The sequence below is a fragment of the Eschrichtius robustus genome, chromosome 3 (assembly GCF_028021215.1).
Source record: "Eschrichtius robustus isolate mEscRob2 chromosome 3, mEscRob2.pri, whole genome shotgun sequence".
NCBI lineage: Eukaryota > Metazoa > Chordata > Mammalia > Artiodactyla > Eschrichtiidae > Eschrichtius > Eschrichtius robustus.
In genome coordinates, this window is record NC_090826.1 from 119,505,854 (window position 1) to 119,533,739 (window position 27,886).

Genomic DNA, 27,886 nt, shown 5'->3' on the forward strand with positions numbered 1-27,886 from the left:
AAGTAGATGATAGTCCCCAAACTTCAGTTCCTAGATTCAAACCTTTCCTCTAAAATAAGGAGCTCTGGTGCAAATATCCTGCGGTCTTCCTACAGTGAAGCGCCAATCAGAGGCGGAAGACCCTCTGTATGCCACGAAGCCCGTACCCCAACACTCTGCTGGGAGTACGGCCCAAGCAAGACAAACGCCTTGCGTCACCGGCGCGCGCAGGGTCTGGGGCGGGACACCTGCTCCGCCGAGGGGCGGGGAGAGCCCGGATTGGCTTGGGCCTTGTGCGACATGCGGCTCCGCCCCTCGGCCTATCTCACTTCATCCCCGCCCCGGCACCGCGAGCGGAAGGCGGACTGCGATGGAGGAGGGGCCCAGCGCGAAGTAGATGACGCAAAAGGGAGGCGGGGCCCCGCCGGGCCCTGATTGAAGGGCTGGGGGCGCGGCCGGGGCGGGGATACGGGTCAAAGTATAATACTTGTGAGAAGCCTTGCGCGGTACCTGCTTCAGGGTGCGTGGTGATAGGGTGCGCGACCATGCGGAAAGTGGTTTTGATCACCGGGGCGAGCAGGTGAGGGCTCCATCGCGATCCTGGCGGCGGCGGGGCGGGGGTCCGAGGGAGCAGGAAGTACCGGGCCAGGACGACCTGCCGCCGACCAACCCCGGGAGCTCCCGTCGCTGACCCTGCCTCGGTGGGGACTATGGCCGAGACCCTGGCCCGGTCTTCCCTGGGTCCCCCACTGCGCGAGGTACCGGGCTCGTCGGCCCAGTGAGGGGCTCAGTAACTGGTGCTTTGAATTAAACATGACAGCGGAAAGAAAACTAGAGCGCCACTAAGAGATGAGTGTCTCAGTGACGATACTGTCAGTATCCAGGGAAAGGGCGCTTCCCACGCAGACCTCGCCTCCTTCCCGTCTTTGACTTTCTCATCACTGGTAATTTAATCGTGACTAGGTCGCCATGTTTTGTATTCCAGCTGTTTTTTCTGTGCTAGACTTCTGGCCCTAGGTAAATTTTAACGTCCATGAGCGTTAGAACGATGGGGGGAAAAATCTCATTCCATGTAACACAGTGCTAGACACCTAGTATATATACTCTTCAGAAACTCAGAGAAAAGCAACTTTTTGCTGTTAAGGCATGGAAGGAGTGCAAGTAACCATGTTGCCAATGAGTAATTACTCCAGGGTTGGGCATTTGGATTCAGCCTCTTCTAGAGTGTGTTTTACTTCTCATTTGCAATTAAGTGAACTGTGTGGAGGATGAAAGTAACCAAACCATTTTTCTAATTGTTGCATTTAGAGTTTTGCGGGGATTAAGACTGAGGATATGTTAAATGTCATTTAAAATTAGTTCACTTTCAGTTATCTGGCCATGTCCATGTTAATTAAGCCAAACCTGGCAGGTGTCTGTAATGGGCAGAATTTTAGCGTGCCCTCACCTGAGTAACTTTAACAACTGGTTCGGTGCTTCCTATGTGGAAGTTGCTTAAATAAGTCAGACTTGATTTTGTGTGTTTGTTTCTTTTACAAATATTGTGATACGTGCAATTGTATATTTATAGTAAAGGCCTATTCTCAAGTGGGGATGAATAAACACAACTATATTTGATGCTCAGGTTACTGATGGTACTAGGCTCTTTGCCTGGAATCAGCTTACGTCTTGGAAGAAAACCCATTTACTCAGGTTTTCATTGTTATCAGCCAACCTGGTCTGAATGCTGTCGCCATTATGTGGTTTCACAATGCTCTTTCTGAAGGAGGTCATTTATCTTTGACACTTGTACTCATCCCTGCTTCTCTCTCCTGGTACCCATCTTATATGTCCCATTCCTATCTTCTACTTAATCATGTTGAGTTCTTTCTCTTCCTGTTGGTTATTCAATCGTAGTAGTTGAGAGGGACTTGTATCTCCTGCCATGTTACTTATACCTTTCCTTGAAAGATTCATCCATTCCTTATCAGGAATTTCTGGTGCTCCTGATGGTGGCCATGATACCAACAGATAGTAGAGCCCTTGCCCTTAAGGAACTTAGACAGCAGAGTAAAACATGCACACCGGAAAACACTAATAAGATGTTCTTTTCCACATTTGCTGGTGATGTACTGAATCACTTTCATGAGTGTCATAATCAGTGTAAAATGAAAACCACTGGCAGGATAAACTGTGTCTTAAAAGAAATGCTAAAGGAGAACTCTGATTTGCAGTCGAGTTATTTGGGTCATCGAGCTTTTGCAGAATGAAAGAAACACAAATGGGACAGCATCCTGAGCCAGTGACTATTAGAGTTGGAGAGTTCCCCCTTCTTTACATAATTTTTGAATTCTTTCTGTCTACCTGGGCTCCTGGTTGGGGCTCAAGTTGACAAAATCAGTCTTCTGAGCCAGGGAGAAATGCTTCTCTTTGGCACCATCTCATTTAATGCATATTCTGTATCTGAATTGTCCTTTCAGTGGCGTTGGCCTAGCCCTCTGCAGGAGGTTGCTGGAGGAAGACCATGAGCTTCACCTGTGCTTGGCGTGCAGGAACATGAGCAAAGCGGAAGCCGTCCGCACTGCTCTGCTGGCCTCCCACCCCACCGCCGAGGTCTCCACCGTGCAGGTGGATGTCAGCAGCCTGCCATCAGTGTTCCAGGCCTCCAAGGAGCTCAAGCAAAGGTATGCCTCTTGTGGATGGCTTTTCTGTCATGTGACTGTGCAACACAACAGCTAATAGAATAAGAGAGGATAGGAAAACCTAAAAAAGAAATAGGTGCAGTATAAAAAGAAGTTACGCTGAGGAAATCTGTATAGAGTGACCCGTTATTGCCTTGCCTCAGTACCAAAATTTCATTCTCAGTCATAATCATGACCATTCCATGAAGATTAATTTATCAGTGTATTTTGACATGTGGTCAGTTGTGAAGCCTTATGTTAGTGTAACTCCTTTGATGTTTGAATGCATTTTTTTGCATCTTTCCTTCACATAAGAACTTCATTAAGTGGTAGGGCAGGTACTGACAAGTGAAGAAACTTCCCCAGGCCACTAAAAATTTGTTCATACCTGGACAGTAATTGGCATGTAATAAACATTTGATAAATATTTAGTATATGAAGGGATAGAGTCCTTGGATGTATAAATTCCCGGAAAGTGTGTACAATAAATTGCATATGGGTGCACAATGCATTTTTCTGGAGAGAGAGGGCATGCTTTTTATTAAATTCTAAGAGGAATTTATGATCAAAAAGTCAAGAACCCTGCACTAGTCCATGCTGTCCTAGCAATATCTGGAATAATTAAATTTAATCAGTCATTTAATTTAATCAATAAATTATTAATTACATTTTTGTAATTGAGGCCCTCACAAAGCAAGAGCTGCTTTATTTCCTTGGACAATAAAATGAACTTCAGTATACATAAGGAAGGCCTTCTTGGTTAAAGCGTTGGCTGAAGAATAATAGTTTGCATTTTATATATGTTTATTGATAGCAATTTGCATTACCCTGTTCCACATGTACAAGTTACAAAGTGAAACTGGTTTACTTCGCCACAGTTTTCCCTGCAGCCTTAGCCCTTTGTAAATGAGGGTTTGCTCTCCTCTACTGCTGAGCTCCTAGAATTTTCTGTCACATTATCTTTCTGAAAACTGAGCTTTTCTAGGTTTCACATCTACTTTTCCATAACTTGTCTCCAAGTCTGTGAAACTGTACAGTCAGTGTCCTTACTGATTTAAAAACCCTCAAGTCGGGAGAGCAGTTATGAGTTTCAAGTCGTGTTTGCAGCCTTTCTATCCCCAAACCTTCTCAACCAGTTGGCTCTCTCATCCTGTTTTGCATAGATTTAGTTATTTCCTTATTTAGCAGAATAGAACCTTCATCCTCAGTTAGTCGTAGCCCATTTCAGTACAGTTTTGAGATTTCAAGTTGTGACGTTCATAGTAGTACTGACTATTCTCAACTGCCTTCAAAGGCTCAGGATAGGTTATCACAGTTTTAGTAATTTAGTATTTAGTAAGATATTTAGTAATTCGACCCAAACATAAGGGGGAAGGCTGTGGGGAAGAAGGCAGCACTAAGACTATGCGTTGTCCCAGCTGCCTGTCAGCATTTAAGTGCAGCGTTGATGTATTTATTTAATCCTCAAAACAGCTCTCTTTGAGGTGGGTGGTATTATCCGAATTTAGGAAATGATGGTTGTAGTGATACTGACAAATTTGGGAATATGTGACAGTGTCCAATAGATCTCTTGCTTATACGAAGGATGTCTTGCACTTAATGGCCCAAATGGATATCTTCGACTATGGACCTAAATTTAGAGGCGAAGAGAGCTTGAGAAGGGCCCTTTCCAGTTGGCTGAAGCAGCACCATTCCTGATGCTGGTCTTTCCACCTGTGATACTCTGTTCTATTAGATATGTGCCGCTGAAAACTGATAAGGAATAGTGGTTCCGTTTTATCGAGAATAGAGCAATTGTGTCAGTCATTTAAGCTTTCAAGGGTACTATGCCATTTTACTGCAGCCAGACCTGAATTTGGAAATTTGCCATTTCCACTCTTTGCTAAACATTCCCTCTCCATTCCCAGCGAGATTTGTTAGTATACTTAGATGAAAGTTTGCAAATTAGATAGCTGGACCCGTACTGTCTTTGTGACTCTTACATGGATAACCTGATGGTATCAGTATGAGCAATTTAAACAGTCAGTTTATAATTAGAGCCATGCGGCTGTTGATTACTTATAGGATGATTAGGAAATGTCGTGTGTGGTATGTATTGGTAACCATGTATGATCCTGAGGTACCAGCATTAGTAGCTGTGGCCCGTGTTGTCCTGGGTTATACGGAGGACATGGAGACAGTGTGGTGCACAGAATTCTAGGCGACATTTTGAATATTCATGGTGTCTGTAAGTATTATGAGCACAGGCTCTACTTACCTTGAACCTAGTTCAAAAAGAATACACTTAGATCAAGGTTTATGTTGGTGAAAAAGGCTTTGCAAGTCAGCATTTCACACGTGTCCTGGAGGGAGCCTATCGGGAGTACCTTACCCCCATTCAGCTTCTATAATCTCACTGTATTCTTGTGAGCTTTCATCATTTTATGACACAGAGCACCTGGCCATGAACAAGGAGAGGTTTCCACATGGATCTAATGCTCTAGTGGATATCTTGGCGTTCAGATTCCAGCACTGATGGATCAGATTATATAGATTTTACTTGTCAATGAGGGAAGATGTGAATAATAAAAAAAAAAAAAACGCAAAAAACTTTCTAAGACCAGAAGGAGAGTGGGTTTAATAGAAAGTTGCTTCAGTGCCTTGTTGGGAGGACTAAGCTGGAAGGAGTATTGATCAGAGAAGATTTGACTTCAAAGCCCGTTATAGCTCTCCAAATTCTGTTTGAAGCCCCCATCAAAAAAAAAGAATACTCAAATATTTACCATGGCTCAAGAAAAACTGTTGAGAAAGTAATACTGATGCTTTAGCTTACTATGGCCATCTTTTTGGTTCAGAAAGTACTTCTGTCCTTCATAGGCCTTCTTTATTCTAATTGCTCAAAGAGATAACTAACAATCTTTTCTTGGTTTTACTTGCAGGTTTCAGAGATTTGACTATGTATATCTAAATGCTGGGATCATGCCTAATCCACAGCTAAATATCAAAGCACTTTTCTGTGGCCTCTTTTCAAGGTAATTTCCATCTTCTAGGTGAACTGATTGGAAGGAAGGTGTTTATTACTTTGCCTAGTTTTGCCCTCAGTAGGATAACTTGAGGAGATGAGGGGGTGTTGAGAAGAATGAAGACAGAAAGGGCGTGTTGCAGCCATGTCATGAAAGGAGGTTTCATCTTTGTGAGGAATGTTGCAAGTCATGATTCTTATTGTGTTCTTGGTCCCCAGGACATTCTGAGTGGTTGGACGTTTTGGCAGGTCAATTTTGGTCTGCCTGACTGTGTCTGTTAGCAAGAACATTTCAGAACTAGGCAGAGTTGTCAGTGAGACTCTAATACCCAGGAAGGCAACTTTAGAAGCATTTCTCAGCTGTATGTCCGGTGCCCTGACCAGTAGGCTGGGGAAATGTACAGACCTAAATACCTTCCTGGGAGATTCTCAATATGCATTATTATAGTGGCTTCCAAAAATGTTTAACCACAGCCTACAGTAAGAAATAAATCTTATTTTGTGACCCAGGGTACTTATTCATAAATAGATATTACTCTTACTGCATGCTATTTCCTATACTGCTACTTTTGTTTTACTTCTCTGCCATTAAACACACGCAGGCCTACACACAAAATTCCACGCTGGTCTTGACCTACGACATAGATCTCACAGCAAATCAATTAGTATATTCGATGCTTCAAGAATTCCTGATAATAAAACAGCCTGTTTAACTTTGTTCAGCAGTTAAACGTCAGTGTTCAGGGGAAGACTTTTTCTTCTTGGCGTAGCTATTATTCCCCCAGGGCAGTTGACTTGTAACCTGATTTGGAAAGAGGTGACGAGAGTTTTTGCAGCAGGTTTTTGAGAGACTCAGGTTCCTATTGGTAGTATGAGCTATAACTATGTAAGTCCTTCTGTGAATTGGGGCAAGAAAGCATTTTTGCATTTGATTTAGTACTCATGATAACCCACTCTGAGAAATAGGTATTTTTGTTCCTGTTATTACAGAATCAAGGAAAATGTAGTTTTGGGGTGGGGGAAGGCAGGAGGGGGTGTCTGTTTAGTATCTTCAGTTAAAGAAGCTTTAAAAAGTCATGCAATTGTCTTCTGCTGTTTCAGAAAAGCGATTCATATATTCTCCACAGCTGAAGGAGTGCTGACCCAGAGTGAAAAGATTACTGCCGATGGCCTCCAGGAGGTGTTTGAAACCAATGTCTTTGGCCACTTTATCCTGGTAAAAAGGCTTTGGGCTTAATAAGCCAACACTTAGTGCTGTGATCCTAAACACTTGCACAGATAGATCACAGTGCTGTTTTGTTAAGCGCATTAGTTTATGGCTAGCATTAAATCTTTGAGTATTTAAATAAGGTGATCACTCTACTCTTTGAAGACATTGCTTAAAGCAGCCTACTGGTATATTTTTTCTTTTGACATCAGCTTTAGAGATCGGAGAGAAAGTAAGGTATAAACACACAAGCACCTTCAGAAACAATGTACAGAACTGAGAAAGTGCACCAGTACTGTTCTAAATGGTCTTTGAAACTGGGCTTTGCATCAGATAGGATGGGGTGACAGGGAAGCCATTATTGAACAGTACTTCATGGTTAATCTTTTACTATCTTGATTTGTGATTTTTTTAAGCATCCAGTCTGGTGTGTTACAGTTTCAGGCAACTATAAAGTTAAGCGAGGGATGTGTAACTTGTCTAGGTTGTTCTGTGCTTTTGCCTCAGGTTTAATCTCACAGGACAGCTTTAAAATCTAGATTAAGTAATGGCCAGATCTGTTGCCAGTTGCTTTTAATTCCTTGGTGCTAGAAGAACTCCTTCTAATGCTGGGTTTGCTTGCATAGAACTTGTATCTCTGACACTTTTATATTCATGATCACTTTTTTCACCTTAAACCTAATTTCCCTCAAAATTGGACCTCCTTGAGGACTAGCCTGTATACACATAATTTAAGATATACATAAACATTGGAATATTGTGAAACCACTAAAAGAAATAAGATAAATATTTTGCACTTACATGGGATAGCCTCTAGTATTTCATTATTGAGAAGAAATAGCAGGTTGTAATATGTATAGTGTGATCTCATTTGTATAAACAAACAGAAAAATCTATATCTTTACACATTGTATATACATGTATATGCTATTTCTAGAATGATACAGATGAAATTGGGAACAGTGGATACCTTTGAACTGGGGTGCCAGAGCATCAGGGATGAGTGGGAGATTCATGTGTCATTCTAGATCCTTTAGAATGACACATGAATCTTAAAAAAAAAATATGTGGTATTACCTTTTCAATGACAAAAGTTAAAATATAGTTCAGGATGGGATTGAATTCTTATATGGTCATGTTTTATAACTCTACAGGGATTCATTATCTAATATTTCCTTTATCTTTTCATTATCCTCTCCTCTTTCTTTGCCCTCTTTTCAAATTATTAAATTAATTGGCAATGATAGAGGGTAAGTTAATTGTTACTGTTAATAGTCTGTTAATTTTTTGATGAATCTATTGTTTAAAAAATTAAGTTGTTAGGGAAATCTAGTATTGGGGTAATCCAGGTTGGGGGAATGGCAGAGGAGAGTTGTGGCCAAAGGCACAGTTATTATAGGTGTCCTTGTGACATGACTTATCCTCGTGTGTCCTTATATAGGTAGGCCTGTCAGCCCGGGTTTTGGGATTGATTTATCAAATAAAATGATAGGAAGGTTTATGATGCCTTCCACTCTCTCCAAATTAGTTTTAGGAATCTTACAACTTTTTATGGATCACAAACTTGGATTCTATGTCCAGATGTAAATGCATTATATAAATGGATCCATCCCCAGTTTGATTATAAATGACCAAACTTTTAGGGCTGTTAAAAGAGTAGAGAGAATTTCTGTAAAGTTCCAGGCACAGTGCAGTATTACAGTTGTGGAACCAGGTAACTGATTTAATCTCATATTCATGAGTTCTCTTGATTGTGTTTGATGTAAATGTTCATTGCACATCTGGAAGCTTTCCTAGATTTTTCTTTAATAAAAGTTTTAGGCTCTCTTAGATAGCCTCAACCACCAGAGGGCAGACATCAGAAGCAAGAAAAACTACAATCCTGCAGCCTGTGGACCAAAAACCACAGTTACAGAAAGATAGAGAAGATGAAAAGGCAGAGGGCTATGTACCAGATGAAGGAACAAGAAAAAACCCCAGAAAAACAACTAAATGAAGTGGAGATAGGCAACCTTCCAGAAAAAGAATTCAGAATAATGATAGTGAAGATGATCCAGGACCTCGGAATAAGAATGGAGGCAAAGATTGAGAAGATGCAAGAAATGATTAACAAAGACCTAGAAGAATTAAAGAACAAACAAACAGAGATGACCAATACAATAACTGAAATGAAAACTGCACTAGAAGGAATCAATAGCAGAATAACTGAGGCAGAAGAACGGATAAGTGACCTGGAAGACAGAATGGTGGAATTCACTGCTGCGGAACAGACTAAAGAAAAAAGAATGAAAAGAAATGAAGACAGCCTAAGAGACCTCTGGGACAACATTAAACGCAACAACATTCGCATTATAGGGGTCCCAGAAGGAGAAGAGAGAGAGAAAGGACCAGAGAAAATATTTGAAGAGATTATAGTCGAAAACTTCCCTAACATGGGAAAGGAAATAGCCACCCAAGTCCAGGAAGCGCAGAGAGTCCCATACAGAATAAACCCAAGGAGAAACACGCCGAGACACATAGTAATCAAAGTGGCAAAAATTAAAGACAAAGAAAAATTATTGAAAGCAGCAAGGGAAAAACGACAAATAACATACAAGGGAACTCCCATAAGGTTAACAGCTGATTTCTCAGCAGAAACTCTGCAAGCCAGAAGGGAGTGGCATGATATACTTAAAGTGATGAAAGGGAAGAACCTACAACCAAGATTACTCTACCCGGCAAGGATCTCATTTAGATTTGATGGAGAAATCAAAAGCTTTACAGACAAGCAAAAGCTAAGAGAATTCAGCACCACCAAACCAGCTCTACAACAAATGCTAAAGGAACTTCTCTAAGTGAGAAACACAAGAGAAGAAAAGGACCTACAAAAACAAACCCAAAACAATTAAGAAAATGGTCATAGGAACATACATATCGATAATTACCTTAAACGTGAATGGATTAAATGCCCCAACCAAAAGACATAGACTGGCTGAATGGATACAAAAACAGGACCCATATATATGCTGTCTACAAGAGACCCACTTTAGACCTAGGGACACATACAGACTGAAAGTGAGGGGATGGAAAAAGATATTCCATGCAAATGGAAATCAAAAGAAAGCTGGAATAGCTATACTCATATCAGATAAAATAGACTTTAAAATAAAGAATGTTACAAGAGACAAGGAAGGACACTACATAATGATCCAGGGATCAATCCGAGAAGAAGATATAACAATTATAAATATATATGCACCCAACATAGGAGCACCTCAATACATAAGGCAACTGCTAACAGCTATAAAAGAGGAAATCGACAGTAACACAATAATAGTGGGGGACTTTAACACCTCACTTACACCAATGGACAGATCATCCAAAATGAAAATAAATAAGGAAACAGAAGCTTTAAATGACACAATAGACCAGAGAGATTTAATTGATATTTATAGGACATTCCATCCAAAAACAGCAGATTACACTTTCTTCTCAAGTGCGCACAGAACATTCTCCAGGATAGATCACATCTTGGGTCACAAACCAAGCTTCAGTAAATTTAAGAAAATTGAAATCATATCAAGCATCTTTTCTGACCACAACGCTATGAGATCAGAAATGAATTACAGGGAAAAAAACGTGAAAAGCACAAACACACGGAGGCTAAACAATACGTTACTAAATAACCAAGAGATCACTGAAGAAATCAAAGAGGAAATCAAAAAATACCTGGAGACAAATGACAATGAAAACACGACGACACAAAACCTATGGGATGCAGCAAAAGCAGTGCTAAGCTGAATTAAAAAAAAAAAAAAATCCCACAAGGACTCAGAGGCAAAGAATATACAAATCAATTTTCACTGCAAAGTAAAGGAGCTGTTACAGTGGAGGATTACTGGACTGAATGTCAATATTATGACATAGTATGAGTGTGTTTCATGTTTGGTAATTGCAATCATTGTTGCTTTTGTTGTGGTCATCCATGTACAATGTTTGGTGTCAGTCTATCTCTTGTAAAAATAAAATACAGTGTGTGTGTGTGGGAAAAAAAAAAAAAGTTTTAGGATAATTTTAGATTTATAGAATTATTGCAAAGAGAGTTCCTGCATACACTATGCCCAGTTTCCTCTATTATTGACATCTTACATTAGTATGGTAGATTTGTCACAATTAGTGAACCAATATTGGTACATTGCTATTAATGAAAGTCCATACCTTATGCAGAACTCTTTAATTTTGTGTGATGTCCCTTTTCAGTTCTAGCACCCCTTCAAGGATACCACATTACATTTAATAGTCAGATCTCCTTAGGCTCTTCTTGGTTTTGAGAGTTTCTCACACTTTCCTTGTTTTTGAAGACCTTGACAGTTTTGGGATTACTGCTCAGGTATTTGTGCCTGGTCCCTTGATTGGGATTTGTCTGTTTTCCTCATGATTAGATTTGAGAAAATGTGTTTTTAGGAAGAAGACCACAGAGATGGAGTGCCATTCTCATCACATCCAATCAATATGTTTTATCAGTATTGATGTTCTTTTTTTTTTTTTAACATCTTTATTGGAGTATAATTGCTTTACAGTGTTGTGTTAGTTTCTGCTGTTTAACAAAGTGAATCAGCTATATGCATACGTATATCCCCATATCCCCTCCCTCTTGCGTCTCCCTCCCACCCTCCTTATCCCACCCCTCTAGGTGGTCGCAAAGCGCTGAGCTGATCTCCCTGTGTTATGCAGCTGCTTCCCACTAGCTAGCTATTTTACATTTGGTAGTGTATATATGTCAGTGCTACTCTCTCACTTTGTCCCAGCTTCCCCTTCCGCTTCCCCGTGTCCTCAAGTCCATTCTCTACGTCTGCATCTTTATTCCTGTCCTGCCCTTAGGTTCATCAGAACCTTTTTTTTTTTTTTTAAGATTCCATATATATGTGTTAGCATACAGTATTTGTTTTTCTCTTTCTGACTTACTTCACTCTGTATGACAGACTCTAGGTATATTGATGTTCTTTTTGATCCCCTGACTTGAATCAGTGTTTGTTAGGTTTTTCCACTATTAAGTTACTTGTTTCTTTCTCCCTTTACATACTGTACTCTTTGGAAGAGAGTTACTATGTGTAGCCCACACTTAAGGGGTTGTGCTTGACCTCCTTAAGAGTGGAGTAGCTATATGAATTATTTGGAATTTTTCTGCGAGGGAGATTTGTCTGTTCTCCTCCACTTAAATCTTTATTCAATCACTTATTTATTGGCCTATTATTCCTCAGTAAAACTGAAAAAAATCATTTGTTATATCCATGCAGATTCATGGATATATATTTTCTCCTTTGTATTATAAATACTACTTTATTTTCTTGCTCAAATTATTTTCGTTTGGGCCATTGAGAACTCTTTCAGTTGGAACCTCTATATCTTTTTTTAAAATTTATTTATTTATTAAAAATTTTATTGAAGCACAGTTGATTTACAGTGTTGTGTTAGTTTCAGGTGTACAGCAAAGTGATTCAGTTAAACGTACATGTATGTGTGTGTATATACACACACACACACACACACTTATCTTTTTTTTCAGATTCTTTTCCCATATAGATTATTACAAAATATTGAGTATAGTTCCCTGTGCTATACTTGTTGGTTATCTATTTTTTATATGGTAGTGTGTATATGTTATTCCCAAATTCCTAATTTATCCCTCCCCCCGACCTTTCCTCTTTGGTAACCATAAGTTTGTTTTCTATGTCTGTGAGTCTGTTTCATAAATAAGTTCATTTGTATCATTTTTTTAGATTTCACATATAAGTGATGTCATATGATATTTGTCTTTCTATGACTTACTTCACTTAGCATGTTGCTGCAAATGGTATTATTTCATTCTTTTTTATGGCTGAGTAATATTCCATTGTGTATATATATATATATATATATATATATATATATATATATACACACACACATATATATATATGTATATATATACTCCACATCTTCTTTATCCATTTATCTGTCAGTGGACATTTAGATTGCTTCCACGTCTTGGGTATTGTAAATAGTACTTCAATGAACATTGGGGGTGCATGTATCTTTTTGCAGTATGGTTTTCTCCAGATGCCCAAGAGTGGGATTGCAGGATCATATGGTAGCTCTGTTTTTAGTAGAGCTCCTCCATACTGTTCTCCATAGTGGCTGTACCAGTTTACATTCCCATCAACAGTGTAGGAGGGGTCCCTTTTCTCCACACCCTCCCCAGCATTTATTATTTGTAGTCTAGTATGAGGTGACACCTCATCGTAGTTTTGATTTGCATTTCTCTCATAATTAGCGATGTTGAGCATCTGTTCATGTCCCTCTTGGTCATCTGTATGTCTTCTTTGCAGAAATGTCTATTTAGATCTTCTGCCCATTTTTTTGACTGGGTTGTTTGTTTTTTTTGATATTGAGCTGTATGAGCTGTTTGTATATTTTGGAAATTAATCCCTTTTTGGTTGCATCATTTGCAAATATTTTCTCCCATTCTGTAGGTTGTATTTTTGTTTTGTTTACGGTTTCCTTTGCTCTGCAAAAGCTTTTAAGTTTAATTAGGTCCCATTTGTTTATTTTTGTTTTCATTTTCAGTACTCTAGGAGATGGATCCAAAAAGATATTGCTGCAGTTTATGTCAAAGAATGTTCTACCTATGTTTTCCTCTAGGAGTTTTATACTATCTGGTCTTACATTTAGGTCTTTAATCCACTTTGAGTTTATTTTTGTGTATGGTGTTAGAGAATGTTCTAATTTCATTCTTTTACATGTAGCTGTCCAGTTTTCCCCTCACCACTTATTAAAGAGACTGTCTTTTCTCCATTGAATATTCTTGCCTCCTTTGTCATAGATTAATTGACCATAGCTGCATGGCTTTATTTCTAGGCTTTCTGTCCTGTGGAACCTCTATAACTTTGACATACCCTCATCATTATGGCTTTCTGGTTTTGTTTTGAGCACATCCTTTCTGGCACCACATGGTGTTTAAGACTCATCTTATGTATTTCCTATCCCAGTCTTAGAATCAGCCATTTTCCTAAGGAGATCTGTTTCCTTTTATTAGAGAATGGTATTAGAAACCAAGGTCTGGGTGCTTATTGCTGTTGAGATTGCATTTGCTTCTAGGCTCTCTCAGCTAACAGAGCAAGGATGTATCTATGTGCATGCTAACCCATGTATGTATAAATATCTGTAAATATTTTGTATGTAACCATCTGAATCTTTATTAAGCTAATCACGAGTTCACACTGATGTCTCTGACTCTAATCCCTTACCACATAGATCAGTCTAGTCTCCTTCTCTTGTGTACCTGTGTCCCACTCTACCAATGACATACCTGTTCAATTCTAGTGTACATTTATATCGGTTTCAAAATTGTTATCTAGTACTCCCCCAGTATATTTTGATACATTTTTTGTTTCTTTTATTCCTCCTTCAGATTCGGGAACTGGAATCTCTCCTGTGTCATAGTGACAGTCCGTCTCAGCTCATCTGGACATCATCTCGTAATGCAGTGAAATCTAATTTCAGCCTTGAGGACATCCAGCACAGCAAAGGCCAGGAGCCCTACAGCTCTTCCAAATATGCTATTGACCTTCTGAGTGTGGCTTTGAACAGGAACTTCAACCAGCGGGTGAGGCCTGTCTCAGTGCTATGGAAATGGCAGGGCAGTGATTTCTGAACTACCATTGATTTCCTAGTAAGATGGCTGGCTTTCTATTAACTATTGTAGTTTAGAAGATGAAATATTGTTTCTTGAGCAGGATTGCTATGAGGAGAAGATAAGACATGATGAAGACTGACAGTTGGTGTATAGGAAAGTTTTAGGGCCGAGATAATTAGCTCCTGACCTTTTAGATATATGGGGGTTCACTCACCATTCCATAGCTCTTCAAGAGCTATATTTTATATAACAGAATGATACTACTAACAATGTCAATAGTTACTGTTAAGCATTTGCTATGTTTTAGGTGCTGTCCTTTTTATCTACGTATGTCATTTAATACCTTTCCCATCATAGTGAGGTAGGTCTGAGTATTCCCATTTTCATATGAGGACACGAAAGTTTGGAGCCCTTAAGTCATTTGCCCAGAAGTCACGCAGCTAGTAAAGGGTAGAGCTCAGAGTTGAGCCCATGGCTAACTTCATAGCTTGGATTCTTCCCACTAAGCCATGCTGCCACCAGTGTTTATTATATCTGATGTTATAGGACAGTTGGTACTTAGAAAGCCTTCTGGAGAGTAGTGACCTTTGGTGAGGCTGGAGCTCTGTCTCTGTGAGGACCTGGGTTTTGAGAGCAGCTATTGTCAGTCATGCTGGCTCCTTGGGGTCTCTGGTCTGGAACTTAGTGCTTCTTTGTGTGTCTCTCTTGCCCAGGTCCAAAATCTTAACTGGAAATCTCCGGTCTTTCCTATGGGCATTTTCCTTTGTTTGCTTTGACTGTGTTTTTTGAGTGTGGCACTGGGGAGAAATTTAATTCCACTAATATTTACAAAAGACTGACCATTTTTAGGGTACTGGCTCAGGCTTAGAATCGAGGAGGAAGGAAAAATAAAAAGATAATGCAGAAACTATCTGCCCGTGTTCTTTGATCACGCTTTAGGTACAGCAATCTAAGCCTTACGGTAATGGTCTAGACCTGGTTGATTCTGCAACGGAGACCTTCATCAGGTGGAATTCTCACTTCTGAGAACTGGCTCTTAGAATCAAGCCTCTTAGTGAAGAGGGTGGTATAAAAGTAGAAGCTATGAGCATATTCTCTAGAAATGCATTTGAATCCTTGCTTTGTCACCAGCTTTGTAAACTTGTACAAATTATTTAATCTCCTGTACTTCAGTTTCCTTATCTGAGAAACAGGGATAATAATCGTGCCTGCCTCATAGATTTGTTGGGAGGCTTGAATGATGGGATTGGTATGAAGCAGTCGCAGCCATGCTTTGTGCTCAGAATGTGTGTGTGTATGTGTGTGTGTGTGCGTGTGTGCATGTGTCTGCACACATGTGGGTGTGAATGGGTGGGAGGGTGTGTGCTTATGTGCATGCATACATGTGTGAGTGTGCCTATCCACATGCACATGTGTGGGTTTTTTGGGTGTGTGCATATGTGTGCATATGTATATGAATGTGGTATGTGTGCTTGGGTATGGGTGTCTGGTCATGTGGTCTGCACCTGTGTGTGCATGTGCTTATGTGTGTTTGTGTGTTGACTGTTCTTCTTCTTCTTGTTATTATTTGAGCTCAGTGTGTTGGTCCAGTTTTGAGCCTCCTCCTGAGATTTCTTGAGATGTTTAAAAACTTGTCACAACTGCTTGTCCTCTGGAAACTCCCTTTTAGGGGTCAGGTCAGAGTGGATTAGCTTCTCTTTTCATAATAAGCTCTGGGATTTTGCTTGTCTCAATTGTCAAATAAGTTTTGGGATTTCATCTTTTACAGAAAAGGGAGATTTAGCTAATGCTGCTGCCTCCTAAAATCTGTGTGATTGTTTTGCAGCCTGTGATTTTTCTCCGTGGCTTTTATGAATAGAGAAGTAGCTAATAAAGAACTACCTCCCTTTGAAGGCTTGTATGACTGGAAATGTTGTTAGGTCTGTACAAGCTACCTGCAAGACTAACCATCCATGAATGACCCCTCACACAGGCCTTGTGGAAGTACCCAGGGTCATCCCACTCATTCCCTAGGATTAAACATGTGGGGTGACTGTAGTCTTGGATAAGACGGCCTCCTTGCTTGTTTCTTTTGTTGCTTAATGTCAGAAAGTTGTATGTGTTGGAAGCCCTGGATTTTAGTTCACAGATGTCTTCATTTAGGGCTGAAAAGGCCCTAACTGTTCCTGGCTAGTTCCCAGAATAAGAAATTTTCCTTAGCTATCTTTGGGGCAAAATATTCTTGGGGAGAATTTTTGGTCTCTAAGACTCCTGACTTTTTTCAGGGGACTGTTGGTAAATCAGGGGGACTCTCGGGGGCTGGATTATCCGTGTCAGGTGCCTCCAGGCCCTTGCAGCACTGAATAAAGGAAGAAGACCTTCCAGCTTTTGATGCTCAGGGTGCTTTCCGTCCCCTGAACTGACTGTGCTACACTGGCATTTTCTATTTTTGTTTAAAAGAAAAATAATAAGATTAAAAGTACTAAAAATAGGAATTAAAATGGTCAACATCAAAATAAGGTAAAATGCAGTGAAAATTAAACCAAATAAACTAGTAAAACAAATCCCAGTGCTCCAAGGATTACTAAAGACCACCCAGGGCCTCTTCTATTACTAATATGTGCCGTATGTTAACTGGGGCTCTCTTTATAGAACAGGTCTTTCTAAAATGATGAGTCCTGGGCTAAGAACCTGATTTAGAGATCTTCAGTTGGAGGAGGTCTTTGTGGAACCACACACAGCCCTCATTCCTCTCTGATGCCAGGAGCTCCCAACTCAAGCTAGAGATATGGACCTTATATACCTGCAAGGAAACAGAGACACAGTTGAGGTTTAGTTGTCTGTATTTACTAGATCAGAAACTTCTTGCAGGCAAAGACTTTACTGTGTGTATGTCTTTTTTTATCTTAACTGCTTATTTTGATTAGTCAACTGATCTTCAATTAAGCCAATAACGTGGAAAACTCAGGTAACTGGGTCCTACTTTTCTCGTCCAGCTTCAAGCTTGGTTATTCTTTGTTCTCTAAGTTTCTTGAGAATAGAGACTTTATCTTACTATTTTTTGCATCCTGAGTGCCTCTTACAGTGAGTTCTCCGTACGTGATTCTTAAACTGAAATGGTCTACCCAGCTTCAAGGACAACTTAGAGCATAAATCCTTGATGCCCTGGCTTGCTGGCTCATTTGTGTATCTCCTTTATTAACTAACTAGCACATAGGTGACTCAGAGTATATTGAATTAAATTTAATTGCTACACTTCTCTGTGTTCCCAGGGTCTGTATTCCAGTGTGGCGTGCCCAGGTACGGTGTTGACCAATTTGACATATGGAATTATGCCTCCCTTTGTGTGGACGTTGATCATGCCAATCATATGGCTGGTAAGTGATGAATCCTTCTTGTCTTAGTTTACTTAAGCTGTTCGAGTTGGAACCAAAAAGTTGTGTTTAAGGGTTGGGAAATAAGAAATTGAATCTGAAGGTGGCAGAATTCCATTTCACTCAAGGGTTTTGACGTTACTTAGTACGTAATCTCTGCTTCATACTACCTGATATTCCGACTGTACCACCATCTGAGTGTCCACTTTTCTTTAAGGGAATGTTTCTTTGATCATGCACCATAGATCGCAAGAGTTCTATGATTATATAATTTTGGGAAACCTGTGTTCACATATTATTGAGACATATATTACGTCTCAATAATATGTTATATACGTCTCAGAGACATATTAATACATCTTTTGTTACCCGAACGTTATTGACTGGAGACATTTCAATATTCATTTACATAACAAATCACTGGCGACAGGCATTAGTTTCTGCAAAAATCCCCTGGTCAATAACGAGTTAAACGATATCAAACTGGATTTCTCTGAGCTTTAAATGTAGTCAGATGCATTAAAAGTTCCCCAAAAGTGTATGATTGTGCATTGTATGATCATAGAATCATGTTTTTGCTTGTTTGTTTTGTATTTTGAGCATCTTGCAGGACCAGTGTCCTCCAGCACACATTAGAAAATGTTGCTTTTAGGAAATGTCCCTCCCTTGTAGAGCTCGGGAAAAAATATCCCTCCATTATAGCAGGCAGAGAAAAAAGATGAGAAGGAAATATGCCTTCATGTTAAAAGTGGTTGATTGGAGTAATGGAGATTAAGTGATACTTCTTATTTAGATTTCTTTATTTTTTGAAACTTAAAAAAGTGCTCTATAATAAGAAATGCAGGTTGTCTTTTTTTAATATTTAAATGAATAATGCTTTTGTGACTCTAAACCACCACGAAATGACTCTGGTTTTCTTTTTCTTAGTTACGCTTTTTTGCAAATGCTTTCACGTTGACACCATACAATGGAACAGAAGTACTGGTATGTTACTAGAGTTTTAATAGATTTTATTCACTTCGCAGATGTAGACTGTAAGTTCACTGGCTTAGAAACAATCTTAACAGAAAAGATAAGAGAACAAGCTCTGAATAATCAAGGTCCTGTTTAGGACTAAGTTCTGAGCATTAGGAGTGAACTTTGAAAGTTTAGTATGTTTCATGGCAATGGGTACCATGGTTGTGGGGACAGCACTTCTGTAGAAGCAAACTACACGAGCAGCCGGAGGAGAGCACGGCGTGGAATACTGTAGCGGCAGGCAAAGCGAGACGGTGGCTGGGCAGTCAGTGTGAGATTTCCTGTGGAGAAGGTGTGTTCCATGCGTCAAGAGTAGAGGCAACGAAGTCCAGCTCCATTTCCTTATGGGAAGATTCTCTTTTCTCTGTTAATATTCGAGAATCGAGTTGTTACTTTATTAGAAAACAAGTTCGTTTCCTTAAATCACACATGGGTGGATTGCATGTGTTTCCTCATCAATGGCAGACATGACTAACGGATCATAATACTCTGTTCTGTTTACATAAATGATGTCTCTGAGTGTTTTTCAACTCAAGGCCCAAAGACATCCACTACTAATGGATCAGAATCGTCATACAAGATGACATTTATTTGTCCTCTGTGCTTTACACCATCTGGTTGAAATTCTATTGTATTAAAGTCAGTTCTGTGTGTGTGTGTGTGTGTGTGTCTCCCTCTCTCCACTTAGCTCCCTCAGGATTTTTGCTAGGCATCTTGAAAACCCTAGAGCCTAGCACTGTAGCGCTCATACTTAACAGATTCTTAAATCGTAGCTGATTTGAAATTAAGGCAAACGTTACGGGAATTGACTTGGCACTCTTCTTTTTGGTAAACATTGCAGAAACAAATGCATTTATTGTAGAGACACAAACATAGTAGAAGCAAGTACTTTTAAACTAATTTTAATTATTTCTTAATGTATATGTCAAACTATTTAAGATAATGAATAGTCCTTTAGGGTACTCATTCCGCACAGTTATGTCCCTGAAAATCAAGTCTAGAGGTCAAGTATATACTGAGCGTCGACGGTGTGGAAATAGAAGTCAAAATCTAGTTAGAAGTCAAAATAGTTAGAAGTTACTAAGGAGCTTAGAGTCATGTTTAGAAAAAAAGAATGACTAGAGAAAACAGACAAGGAAGTAAGACATTCTGTCATCTGGTGGCAAGTACTGTAGGAATAATCAGAAAGGAGGGTCACAGTGGGGCTGGACTAGCTGGAGGAGGCTTTGCTTGCCGAGTCGGGCTTAATCCGGGCTCTGAAGGATAGGTTGGATTTGGCTGAGATGAGCAGCATGACCCCAGTGTCACAGTTTAAAAAGTTTGTTGTGACCCTGCTGTAATTTCCTTCAGTGTGGATGGGTAGGATGTAATTACCACTTAGTGATGGTTATATATGCTGGTGGATACAGATGAGGGTTTGAGCACACCACGTGTGTAGCAAGAAGCTCTTCAATCTTTGGATAAGTTTTATCTCCTTAAATGGTTTGAACCTGAGTGGCCTAAAGCACAGTGGTTAAGAATGTGCTATATATAATTCTATTACTATAGAATTATAGTAATTCTGTTCAAATTCCATTTCTCCAGTTTCTGGCTGTGAACCCTTGGGCACATTTTTTTCACTCATCTAAGCCTTTTACTATTAACTATAAAATAGGAATTATAGGAGTAAATGAGAGAAGGCTTACTGTAAAGGAGTCTGTGTATCTCAGCATTTAAGATTTTAAAGAAGACCATCTTAATGAAAAAAGTATAGTTTTGGCATGTGAACTGACAGATCAATGGAACAGAATAGAAAGTTGAGAATAGGCCCATAGCATACAGGGATTTGGTATATGATAATGATGGCCTTCCAAAACAATGGGGAAAAGATGGTTTATTCAGAAAAGAATAGAATAGGATCTTTTCTTCATACCTTACAGTCAAATAAAATTCTAGGTAAGTTAAAAGATTTATCCATAAAAATTAAAATATATAGTTACTAGAAAAAAATACGGGGTTGTGGGGGGGCACTCAGATCCTACAAGCTGCTTGGTGCTGCCAAAAAAAAAAACAAAAATGGGGAAGTTATAAAATAATTTAAGAGTGTGGAGGCTTAGCTACTCCCAGTAACCATAAAAGAAAAGACTGAAAATTTTGATTAAATAAAAGTAAAAAAATTTTACATGACTAAAATTCTCACTACACATATACTCGAAAGAGTAACCACAAAATGGAAGAAAAACACCTGCTACTCATACCATAGATAAAGGGTTACATTTTCTTAATATTTAAGGAGCTTCAACAAATCAAGAAAAACAACCTATTGGAACAATAGACAAAGGACATGAACAGAGAGTTTTGAAACTGTTTTAATCATATGAAAAGATGCCTAATCTTACTCCTACTAAGAGAAATGCGAATTAAAACTATAATGAAAAACTGTTTTTCAACTCTGATTAGCAAAGATTAGAACGTTTGATAATGTACTATATTGGCAGGGGTCTAGGGAAATAAGCACTCTTCTGCATTGCTGGGGGGAGAGTAGACCGATATAGCCTCTATCAAGGACTCTTTTGACAAGATCATTCAAAATAATAAACACACATACCCTTAACCCAGCAATTCCACCTTTGATATTTATCTTATAGATGTACTCAAACTTACATGGAATGATGTATTCATCCATCACAGTGAGGTTTGTAATAGCAAAAACTGGAAAGAACCTCTAGGTCTATCAGTTGAAAACTGATTACATAAGGTATGGCACACCCATGAAATGGAATACTGTGCTACTTTAAAAGAGAATAAAATTTTCGTATACCGATTTGAAAGTATCTCCAAGGCCTGTTCAAGTGAAAAATGCAAAGTGTGGAGTAGTGTGTATATCTTGCTTCCATTTGCATAAGAGAAATGGATAAATATGTTTTTAAGCAAATAGATTTTCTTAGAAGAATATACAAAACGCTAGCATGAGTGTTTGCTTCCAGAGAGGAGAACTGGGTGGCTAGAAAATTGGGGAGGAAGACTTTTTAAAAGTCTTTTGAAAGTTGTACGTGTGTGTGCTTATCTATTAATAAAATATCACATCAGTGACCCATACTTTACTGTGGCGTGAGCTGAGTATCCACTCTGAATAAGCTCAAGTTCACATGCCATGAACTTTAATTTGGGGATTAAGAGAAGAGACAGCTAAAATATGGTTTCTTGCTTTAAATAAAATTTTCAAAGTATGCTATTAAGCAGGCTGCCCTGCTGTCTTCCTTCGAATTATAGTAGTGGTTCATGAAGGCATCACAATTAGCTGCTGCTGTTCAGGGGGACTTTTAGAATTTGTTTGGGGCTCTGTAAAGTGCTGATTGTACATCCCCTCCAGCCTCACTCACCTTGGGCAGGAGAGAAGAATCATTGACACCCTCTTCCTTTCCAGGTCTGGCTTTTCCACCAAAAGCCCGAGTCTCTCAATCCCCTGGTGAAATATCTGAGTGCCACCACTGGCTTTGGAAGCAATTACGTAACGTCCAAAAAGGTAAATGTTTCCTTTGTTTCACTGAAGAGGTTGCTGCTGGGCTCCTGACCAGCCCTACCAGCTGCCCAGCTTCTCTCTCCTGGGGCTCCCGTCTCCGCTCGCTGGCATCACATGGGCCTGTTTTCATTTCTTTCTGCTCTCTCCTGCCTCTCAGCCATGGCACACCGTCTCTCCACATAAACTGCTCTTCCCCTTCTTCTTTCTACTGATTCATTTCTACTGTTTATCCTTAAGATCACAGCTTTCATGTGACCTTTTACATCAGGTCAGGTGCTTTCATGCTAGGCTTTTTTGACCTCTTATGCCAGTTCTGTGTAGTATTCATTCAGTAGCGGGCTCCCTTGTCCAAGGATAAGCTCCATGAGGAGGGGGGGATTGCACCCCCTTTCCTAGCATGTTCCCTTGCACATGGCAGGTGCTCAAGAAATGTGTCACAAGTTGGATAAAATATAAAGCATCTTTCTGAGTGAAGTTAGCTTCCCTTTGAGTGTTCAGTTCCACTTATGACAACTATTAGCTTTCATAGACCGGTGTTTTGAAGAGGTACGGGATGGAGTTTGGAAAAAAAAAAATGAATGCTGTGTTTTGTAGACTCTGTGTAACCTAAAATGAAATTAAACATAGTTACAGGGGACATCCCTGGTGGCCCAGTGGTTAAGACTCGGCACTCCCAATGCAGGGGGCCCGGGTTCGATCCCTGGTCAGGGAACTAGATCTCGCATGCCACAACTAAAAATGATCCCGCATGCTGCACCTAAAGATCCCACATGCGGCAACAAAGATCCTGTCTGCTGCAACCAAGACCCGGCACAGCCAGATAAATAAATGATAAAAATAAACATAGTTACATATTAGAAAAATGAAAAAGATTTTATTTTGACCCTGTAAGGATTAATTTTGTTGGTTTTTTTTTTTTTTTTTTTTTTTTTTGGCTGCATTGGGTCTTTGTTGCTGCGCACGGGCTTTCTCTAGTTGCGGCGAGCGGGGTCTACTCTTCCTTGCAGTGCACGGGCTTCTTATTGCGGTGGCTTCTCTTGTTGCGGAGCACGGGCTCCAGGTGCGCGGGCCTCAGTAGCTGTGGCTCACGGGCTCTAGAGCACAAGCTCAGTAGTTGTGGCGCACGGGCTTAGTTGCTTTGAGGCATGTGGGATCTTCCCGGACCAGGGCTCGAACCCGTGTCCCTCGCATTGGTAGGTGGATTGGTAGGCGGATTCTTAACCAGTGCGCCACCAGGGAAGTCCTAATTTTGCTGTATTTTTGTCATGAGTAAGGTTTACTTTAGCCTCCCATTTTTCACTGCCTAGCTTATTGTGAGGAAGAATCGGCATAAAATAAAATTAGATTGAAGCAAATAAGTTAGCTAAGTCAGAGTCAAAATTGTCAGTGATCTTGTCTATGTCAGTAGCTTGAGGTCTAAGGGGAACCAGGCTCTCTGCTTCCCGTGGTATATGTTTACTGAAAATGAACCTATGAACCTCCAGTGTTTTCCAAAATACCTTTTGTGGCATAGTTCCTTGAGAAGATTTGCAGAAAGCAGTTTGTCAGCCAAGTAAGTTTGAAAAATGCTTCATGTTATATTTCCCTCTTTCAGAGACATGCACAATGCACATTAGCCCAGTAAAGGCTTTGAGAAGTTGATACAGTTAAGAAATAAGCGTGACATGTTTCATCCTGCTGTTTGCAAGCTGTTCTTGACTGTACGACTTTTTCTTTTTAAATTTTACATAATGCTTAACAACATCCCAAAGAACACACCTTGGGAACTCTATTGTAAACTAATGAGCTTACTTTTAGGCCCTCAGAATTTGTTTGAACTTACTATCTACTGATCTCGAAGGAATGATTGGTTTACCAAGGGGAGAAAATGTTTAATTCTATAAACCAAAGTATTTTATTAGCATTTCATGGAAATGCATTGCAGAATATGTTTTAACCTTTGATTAATTTTGGGAAGTCAGCTCTCTGCTCTGTTTAAAGGTTGGGTTGAACTAAAGAGAGCTATAATGTCTCTTCCGGTTACAACATGAAAAAACACTAATATGATTGAATGAATATAAACATTTTTTCCAAAATGTTATAAAGTTTTCTTTCATTTTTTAGCCTTTTAGCTTTATGAAGAAAGAGCCTTTTTTTTTTTTTTTTTTTTTTTTTTTGAGTTTAGGCTCTGTGTTGACTTGGAAAGAGATAACACTTTATAGGGGCTGAAAGTTTGCTTTCACATACAGTGTGTAAGTTAAAATTAGATTTTCTACATAAAACAGAAGAATGTAAAATAATAGTGGATTAAACAAGATAAAAGCTTAGGTTTCTCGCGTGTAAAGCAGTTTGGAGAGGCAACCTTAGGCTGGCCTGGCAGCTCTGCAAATTGTCAGGTACCCAGGTTCCTTCTGTCATCCCTGAGGTGTGGCCCTCATCCTTATAGCTCTGGGGAGCAGCATGGAAGAAGGGAGAAAGAAAGGGGTGCCCCATTCCTTTTAAAGAGAGTCCTGGGTAGGTACCACACAACACTTCCACTTAATCTCATTGGCCAGAACATAGTCACCTGGTACCACTAACTTCAGTGAAGGCTGGAAATGTAGTCTTTCATCTGCAGGGCAGTGAGCTCAGCTAAGATCAGGGCTCTTTCACTAAAGAAGGTGGATATTAAGTAAGTAGCAGTTGGAATTTTTTTTTTAATTTCTTGATTTTCCTCTTTTGGCCTTTTTTATATCACAGATGTTTGGTGTCTTCTGTTACTAGGTACACAGCGGTTAGGGGAGACAGCAAAGCTCAGATCTTTCAGTCTTGCTATTTAAGGGAAGCATCAGTAGGCTTGGTGAGTGATGGAGTTTGGATGGAGAGTTAATGTGTCCTCAGGATTCCTAACATTCCCCACATGGCTGCCACTGCAGCCCATTCCAACTGGCCCTATTTTGGATTCGCTTACCTGTGTTATTTAAATGGCTCCCTTTTATTCAAATACTATTCATTTCATTTTTCCTTTGTAGTCATCCCTATCTTTGTTTCTTTTCCAGATAGACCTAGATGAAGACACTGCTGAAAAATTTTACCAAAACTTACTGGAACTGGAAAAGGATATTAGGGTCACCATTCAAAAAACCAAAAACCAGAGCTGAAAATGGTGCTCTCTGAGCACCATTTTCATGCCTTCTGTGGATTCTGGAGTACGTGGGTTTCTGCTGAGTTGGATGATGTGCATTTGTGGTAAACTGTGAGCTCTGATTGTCTCTTTGTTTCAGAATTACCTCTGTGACTGTGCATGTGTTTGTGCACGTGAGAAAAAGATTGATAAAATATCATATATTCTTAAGAATGGTGTTATATCAAAATTGTGCTAGTCACAGTTTGTTTATTCTGCGAACTGGAGCCCCAGCTACACTTCATGGGATGAGGTGTAGACTTGAATAATCATGACACAGACACACACTGGTTCTCCTTTTCACCTGCCCCAGCAGGAGGAAATACTGCCCATTCTCTGAGTGACCATCTTAGCCTTGTTCCTTTCAAGTAGTTTTCCTAGGTGTTGTATCTTATTTCTTCTTCCATATACTGCTTTTACCAATCCTAATACAGATGCCCATGTAATTAATCATAGTAACAAAAGTATATGTATTTGGGCCACTTGAATTATTTTTTTCTTATTTTAAAAACGTCTTTTATTGAGATTGATTTAGTCCATGTTAATAGTGGGCCTGACCTTTAACACAATTTGCAAATTTGTTTATTACTGACCCACTCGTTTTCATGATGTTTTAGTGGATGTAATCTTGCAGCAAAAATGATTTATTCAGATTGTTTCAATGAAATTTTCCTATTGAATAATTACTGGTGGAATGTCTCCTGGTATCAGTAGTGGTCGAAAGTGGTTAGGACTTAGTTTGCATGATATGAAGACAAAATGCTAAGATGCCTAGATGTTTCAACCAACACCTGTAATATAATAGAGTTACAGTTTGAATGAGTTAATGTGAAAAATTATATGTAAATATAATTTCTTTACATTTTAAAGTATGGATTTTTGGCTATACTTTAAGTTTGTTGCTAAAGATATTTTTAATAACAATAAACATATGTGAAAGTGAGGGCTGAACACTCCACTGTCTTCAAGAAAGAAGGGTAAAGTTGGAGAGCTGAAAGCAGAGCTGGTTTTTGATCTTCTGTTCACTCGCTGTTAATTGGGAAGAAGGACTTTATTATGGATCTCAGACTCTTCATCTGTGAAGGAATTATCTTTCTGCTTCCTCTGTTCATGGGTATGAAGTGAGCATTAAATGCAATGATATATGTGAATGACTAAAGAGCATCTTTTGAGAATGATGACTACAAAGTTTTTATTAGAGATTAATAAGCCAGAGTGTCATAGTTGAAATATTACTGTGTAAGGCACTGAGTGACCACGTCTCATCTGAGTGAGTGAGAGTTGGTTCTGTTTCCCGAATGTTTTGTTTTAAATTGAAGTACAGTTGACTTAGTGTTTCAGATGTACAGCAAAGTGATTCAGTTATTTATATATATGTATATTTCAGATTCTATTTCATTATAGGTATTACAAGATATTGAATATAGTTCCCTGTGCCATACAGTAGTTCCTTGTTGTTTGTTTTACACATAGTAGCATGTATCTGTTAATCCCAAACTCCTAATTTATCTCCCCCAGCCCTGCTATCCCCTTTGGCAACCATAAACTTGTTTTCTTTGTCTGTGAGTCTATTTGTTTTATAAATAAGTTCATTTGTATCATATTTTTAGAATCCATGTATAAGTGATATCGTGTGATATTTGTCTTTCTGTCTGACTTACTTCACTTAGTATAATAATCCCTGGCTCCATCCATGTTGGTGCAAATGGCATTATTTCATTCTTTTTTATGGCCGAGTAGTATTCCATTGTATATTGTATATGTGTGTGTGTGTGTGTGTGTGTCTGTGTATCACATATTCTTTATCCATTCATCTGTGTGTGGACATTTAGGTGGCTTCCATGTCTTGGCTATTGTGAATAGTGCTGCTATGAGCATAGGGGTGCTTGTATCTTTTCCAGTCGGAGTTTTCATCTTTTCCAGATATATACCCAGGAGTGGGATTGCTGGATCATATGGTAACTGTTTTTACATTTTTAAGGAACCTCCAGACTGTTCTCCATAGTGGCTCTACCAATTTACATTCCAACCTACAGCATAGGAGGGTTCCCTTTTCTCCACACCCTCTCTAGCATTTACTATTTGTAGACATTTTTTTTTTTAATATGTTTTGGCTGTGTTGGGTCTTCATTGCTGTGCACGCAGGCTTTCTCTAGTTGCGGCAAGCGGGAGCTACTCTTTGTTGCGGTGCGTGGGCTTCTCACTGTGGTGGCTTCTCTTGTTGCGGAGCACGGGCTCTAGGCACCCAGGCTTCAGTAGTTGTGGCACGCAGGCTCAGTAGTTGCGGCGCATGGGCTTAGTTTCTCCATGGCATGTGGGATCTTCCTGGGCTAGGGGTTGAACCCATGTCCCCTGCATTAGCAGGTGGAGT

General features: G+C 39.5%; 1 protein-coding gene across 1 annotated transcript; it reads left to right on the forward strand.

Moving 5' to 3' along the window:
• Window positions 1-357: 357 nt before the first annotated feature.
• HSD17B7 (hydroxysteroid 17-beta dehydrogenase 7) lies at window positions 358-27,070 on the forward strand. The gene is made up of 9 exons (XM_068541176.1): window positions 358-559; window positions 2,439-2,642; window positions 5,558-5,650; window positions 6,742-6,856; window positions 14,277-14,471; window positions 17,753-17,857; window positions 18,782-18,838; window positions 22,278-22,376; window positions 25,391-27,070. Exons 1-9 carry the CDS (start codon window positions 525-527, stop codon window positions 25,490-25,492), a joined length of 1,005 nt encoding a protein of 334 aa, XP_068397277.1. The 5' UTR covers window positions 358-524; the 3' UTR covers window positions 25,493-27,070.
• Window positions 27,071-27,886: the final 816 nt, after the last annotated feature.